General features: G+C 50.8%; 1 protein-coding gene across 1 annotated transcript in view; it reads left to right on the top strand.

Annotated features, from left to right (window-relative positions):
* Positions 1-6,090, top strand: part of LOC116847949 (lachesin-like) — a 146,835-nt gene that overhangs the window by 96,176 nt on the left and 44,569 nt on the right. Inside the window, exon 2 of the mRNA XM_032823579.1 lies at positions 2,802-2,899. Coding sequence (XP_032679470.1) covers positions 2,802-2,899 — 98 coding nt within the window. The remainder of the gene's footprint in view (positions 1-2,801; positions 2,900-6,090) is intronic.

The following is a 6,090-nucleotide window of genomic DNA, read 5'->3' as shown; positions in this document are numbered from 1 at the left end:
AGAGAGAGAGAGAGAGAGAGAGAGAGAGAGAGAGAGAGAGAGAGAGAGAAGCGGTGGTGGCGAAAGGGATTAAAGCGTTTTGAATGAATCACGCGCGTCTCCGGCGGACCGCGGAATAATGTGCGTGGAGAAGTAGTTCGGGCAAGAGGTTTTTCCGCGCGATTCAACAAATTGGTGCGTCGCTTTGGCCGTAGCCGCGAGAAAAGCGTTTACCGACGACTCGCAACGAGAGAGGCAGGATCGAGCAAACTGCCAGACCGCTCCTCTCCGCGTCTCTCTCCCCCTGTTCGTTCCCCCTCTCGCATTCGGAAATAAAACAATGCAGGACGAACGAGTGTCGAAGTGGCAGCACGGTGCGCGGACCGTCAGCCAGCCAGAGAGCGACAAGAGGCCGGCGTGCGCGAGCGGTGATTGTGCGTGCATCATTTATTGTTGTCACGACACAATAATTCTATTTCCGGAGCGGCCCCGATTAATCATTGGCGGGCCGCGTGATCACTCAGCGCTGTTTCGAATCTATTTCCACCATTCAGACTTCCAAGTGACAGAGCGGCCGACGGGCGCAACCTCGCGTTGATACGCATTGCCGTTGCTTCACGCTGAATCAAGGGATTTGATTAATTCTATGCATTGTGTCCTCCGGGCTATATGCATACCCCCAATGAATAGGGGGCGGAGGGATCTTACGAGTGATTAGTCGAACCCCATCGCGCTCGCTTGCAAAGTTTTCGCGAGGACTTTTGAGAGGCGGGGACAGAGTTGAGTCGCGGACAAGTAGTTGAGTCTCGATGTGTACGCAATTCAGATTACCGCATTCTCATTCACTTGGACGATACTAAAGGGCTGTTTACCGATCTGTAATTACCATTCCGAGAGCGAATCGGGGGCGCGGAATGATATGGTCTGCCAGCAATTTCGTTCTCACTGTCTGCTCTCTCGGCGGTACGTGTGTCTACGGACACTCGATCGTCCAAGGTTCGCTTTCCTTGCTGAATTCAATTTCCCTGAGTCCACAGCGGGGCGGATCGCAGGTGCGTCAAGTTGCCTCGACCGGCGGAGATTGCATGCTAGCGGACGGGAAGAAAGTTGCCGTAGTTTTTGGCCGTTGATCGATACGACCGTTTCTTGGCAAGTGCCGTAAGTTTGACTTCCGCATTATCGGTGGAAACTTAAACGCGTTTGAAGTTCCGTTACTTTCGAGAGACGTACGCTATTTTTGATGCGTCCGCGCGAAACCACCGTGATGGCGCACGGCCGACAGGTTAAAGGACGCAAGATTAAAGGACTCGTGGCGAAAGCACTTTCATGCCTGTGTACGTGTTTAACTCTTGAGACATGGTTTTGCAATCTATCAGAACGCCCTGTACGACATCGCGGACGCGATAGTATTAATCAAAATGACACTCCAACTTCTCCGACGCCGTTCTGGACCTCGGGCCGTTTATGGACAGAGACGACGAGTGTGTCGTCGGGGCATGTCGGGGGATGAGCATTAAAATAGTTCGACGGGCTCGTTTCGCGGCTCCGAGCCAAGCGCAGAAGGTTGAAGGTGTATCGATCTACCAATTGTGCCGACGACCGCGGAGTAATCGCGATGGAGTCAATAATCCATGATCCGCTCAGCCTGGGAACAGCTCTATTCCGACGTGTAATTGGGATCAGTGCTTATCTGTTGGCGCACAGCGTGTTCCAGCCTCCGACTAGTCGTCCACCGCTTCCTCCTCGCGCACCCCTCGCCTTCTTCCGACGCCTTCGTGCAGTACATGTATACCGTGACAATATTTGTGCTGGGAATTAAAGTATCGGCGGGTCGATCCGCGCGTCGTGATTCGTCCCGATTGATTTTCGCCGGGCCGATATGACTTTTCGGAGAAAACCGTATCCCCGAACAATGTGGCTATTTTTCACAGGGGGCGAGAGGGAGGAGGGATAGGTCGGTTCTGCGCCGAGATTGATTCCCGCGCGCGGGGACGTGTGCTGTGTTACCTTGCCTGTGATATGACGTAAATGGCTTTGTTTAAATAATCCCTGTCGCTCTCGCCGTCTGGAAAGGGTGGACGACTAGCGGCGCCGTGGCGCATGAGGGTGTGGGATGTGGCGCGTCCCAGCGCGGGTACATACGTTTCCGACGACGGAACGCCAGACCGTAATGATATCCAGAACTTCCAACGACTAGGGGTGTGCGGTGCGCTGTCGAGGAGCGTGAACATTTTAGGATGGATACGGAGACATATTTCAGCGCGCACGTGTTCTCAGTGCTCTCGCTAACTCGCCTATGCACACCTTCTGCCGCGTGTTGCGCGAAACCAAACGGTTTCGCGTCAGTAAATTCGCAGCAGTACATGTATGTGTGTGTGTGTATGCCGATACAGCGAGATGCCGTAAATGAGTTACTTAGAGCACGCGTTGCAGTGTCACGTGTCATCCGTCGGAATTTGCACGGAGATTCTCCCAAGTTCTCCGACTTCCGTCGGGGCGCTATCCTTTCTGCGCGGAATTTCACGTTTGATTCCTGTCGCGCCAGAAATCCACATACAAGTCCATTTATGAATCGACAGTCGGAACGTTAATTCGAATTTAAATCTGACAAGATTCGCGCTTTTGACGCATTTTCCGCGCGATATCGCGCCAATCGTGAGTAATGACGGCGGAGATTCGTGTCACGGTAAATTCCACGCTGTCGATCGTGACGACCTCGTGTTCGCGCCGAGCGAGCACTTTAATAGCGCGGCAGCATAGCCGGACGATACAACGAAATGTAGTTAATGGGTCACTTAGCATTTAACGTCGCCCTGTTTCAGAGGGACCGAGCTTCAGCGCGCCAATAACAAACGTGACGGTCCCAGTGGGTAGAGAAGCCATCCTCGCCTGTGTCGTGGCGAATCTCTCTACATACAAGGTAAGCTGAGCCAAGAGTGCGACGCCTTTTAATCTTGCAGGCCGTCGATTCCGCTTCCATAATCTCGCGTATCGCGTGAACGGAGGGCTTTGCGCAAATGACGTCTCGCAAGAATACCGTCTCGCCTTTTCCCAGAAATGTGTCGCGCGAATAACACGAAATCCTTTACGTGCAAATCCGAGCAACGCGAATAATTTGCCAACTCGATTTAAAAAATAGAACGGCCCGATAAATCGATAACGGCGGACCCCGGGAAAGTTCGCCGTAGCTGGAATAAAGATGAACATTTTCCGATGCATCGGAGCGACGCGAAAGTTCGCCGAGACGAAAAATGGAAAATCGTTATACACTGATAAACAAAGTTTAATTTAACTGCCAGTTACAACGGACATGTCCCGCGGACTTCATTGCCGCGAATGTATTCCCGGGCACGCCGCGGAAACGTGGGAGTGCACGAATGGGTTCCGCGACAAACATCGTTCACCGTGAGTCCGCAAAGTCTGATGAATTAAAGTTCATTCGTCACGTGGTAAAAATTTATCCATGTCGCACATCGCTATCGCTATCGTACTCTTTGTTGCATTGTGTACGTTGCGGCGGATCCATGAAAAAGGTGACCGTCCGTGATTTACAAAGCGTTTGTAAATCGAGATCGAGATCCCGAATAGCGCTATCCGCGTCGACAGATATTTGCGCGATTTTTTCCCTCGCTATTTTCACAACACAAGAGTCAGATGAAAGAATGTGGATTTGAGGCGCGACGAAAAGCTGACGACTCAGTGGAAATGTGTCAGTGGAGCGTCGTATTCATCCTTGTATCTCGTTTCCGCTAGTTTCTCCCTTCTTGAAAGTATATTGCCGAGATTCCATTCTTACTTCGAACTTTTGGGGAACGCGTCAAATAACGCGACTCTCACCATTACATGAAAAACACTCACCGAATTCCTGCGATGTTCACATTCTCAAGGCGCTGCGAATTCCCGCCGGCGGATCACATATTTCGCGATCCAGCTGCGCAGTTTTGGAAAACCAACGCGCTTCCACCGCTGATGCGGTGTGGCGAGAGTATTGCGTCCTGCAAAGTGATACGGACAGCAATATTAAACGTAGGCAAGATTCGCGGGTGTGTATGATATCGCGTATTCGAGCGGTGCGACGGTGACGCGATCAAATCGCAGTCTGCTCGTAACTCGTAAGAATTTCGACGAATCGCGCTCTCCCGGTTACGCTTCGAAAAATATGTTGAAACAGATTTTACGAGAGAGGAAGAGATCTCTTGTGCGATGAGATAAAATAAAAAATGCAAGGGGAAAAAAGCAAGAAAACGAGGACAGTAACGGAGAATGGGAGAATCGTGTGGGAATGCTCCGGTAATCGCGTATGAAGTGCAAATATTTGGAAAGTGGCCTGTTTGACAGACTTAGAACGGGCTCAGCTTAAGTACGTCAGATTAAGCCAGGATATTGCGCAATTACGGCTTGCAGAGGACGAAAAGCGTTCATATTGCGCTCTCGCGCTTCCTTCGTAGCTTACCTAACACCATAACGCCCGGGGAATAGCGTTTTAATCTCAAAATATATTATTCGGAAATTAAAGGGGCCCAGCGGGACGAGGCGGTGGCGAGGGTACGCGCACCACCGTGCGGTAAGGAGAAGACCGTCGGAAGAAAATTCGTTGTAATTATACGCGATTGTGCTGCAATTAGAGGATACGGGCATATTACACTTTATTCGTGAGCGCAGCGTGGAGGAAAGATGTATACTTGGCGTTAAATACCGCAAGACAACGTGATATCTTTACCATCTCCCGGTTGTTTAAACATACAGAAAGTACACGCACACACATACAGGGACACACTGAATCTTTCGTGAACAGCCGCCGGTTGTTTAAAGTACGAACAGTGTATCTCTACCGAGTTCGCGTCAAACCATCAAATTCTCGCAAACCTATTCGGGGAACTTGCCTGCTGAAGTAACTCCGCTCCTGAACCATAATTCGACAACACAGCGAGTCTTAAATGGGTAGCGTGGCGAAGATTTGCGGCGCCTTAAACGACAGTAAGCGGTGAAAGTTTACTGCATGCGGCGTTCAACCCCGCCTTCTCGTTCCAGCAGTGGTGCGACGCCGGCGAGCGACGAAGCAGGAATCGACCAACATACGTTCTCGGATCGTCTAAAATGAGAGACATATTTCATGTGATAAAAGCAGAATTTATTTAGGAAAATATGCGTGACATTCTGCATGACCAAATGGAATCCCGATGATCCTGTTTCTTTCATCTCGAACAAAAGCGTACACGTGCAACGACTGACGTCAACGATGCTCCTTCGAGCCAACTAAAGACTGCTGTTCCTTCCGTCGCGAGGACGTTGAACGAACTGCTTTGCATGGAGGCAAAATAATTCACCAAACCACGCTGTAACGATTGCGAGGGAGATCGCGAGCCGATCGATCTCTGGAAGCGCGGAAATTCCATTTTGATCGTGGCGTGAGGACGGTCGTTGCAATCTCACGGCGCTAGGGGTAATATATCGTTGGATGCGGAGGAAGTCAAAGGGCGAGATCGGTATATTCCGGCGTGTCAAGAAAGCGTCACGTAATACCCTAATGTTACCTTGCATCACGTATTACGCTAGCCGCCTAAATTTCGCCGCAAACAAGTTCAACCCCTAGCTCGCTCGCTAGTTCGCTCGTTTGTTCGTTCGCTCGCAACGCGCAGGCAGTTATGAGTAAGTGGCGAGGAGAAGGTGAGACGGGTCGACCCTGTGATGTAGGGTGCTCCGCGTGTTGGTACACGTGAATGTTAATCAGAATGGGATTTACATATGAGGCTCGTATTACCTGGTAGTCGGGCAGATGCACCGGGAGGAGAAGATAACGGCCTCCAGAGAGAATAGAGGGGGGATTTAGGAGGTTGAGGGTTGCGTCGGTGTGTCGGCCGCAAGAGTCACACGCAGCCTATCTGTAATAACGTGCCACGTAAGACATAATTATATATCACGCCGGGATTATTGCCGCATTTACACTACGCCGCGCTAACAATGAGGATTCGACAATGTTGGCTTCCTGTATTACGTAACTATGGGGGCGCGACGATATATCTCGTCACTCTGTGCGACTCGATTGTACGTGACAGGCAGGCGACAAAATTCTCTCTCTCTCTCTCTCTCTCTCTCTCTCTCTCTCTCTCT

The sequence above is a fragment of the Odontomachus brunneus genome, unplaced genomic scaffold, assembly GCF_010583005.1.
Source record: "Odontomachus brunneus isolate Ranch 3 - 2012 unplaced genomic scaffold, Obru_v1 Obru_scaffold_085, whole genome shotgun sequence".
NCBI classification, from domain to species: domain Eukaryota; kingdom Metazoa; phylum Arthropoda; class Insecta; order Hymenoptera; family Formicidae; genus Odontomachus; species Odontomachus brunneus.
Note: the sequence above shows the minus strand (reverse complement) of the source record. Positions and strands in the feature narration are given on the sequence as shown.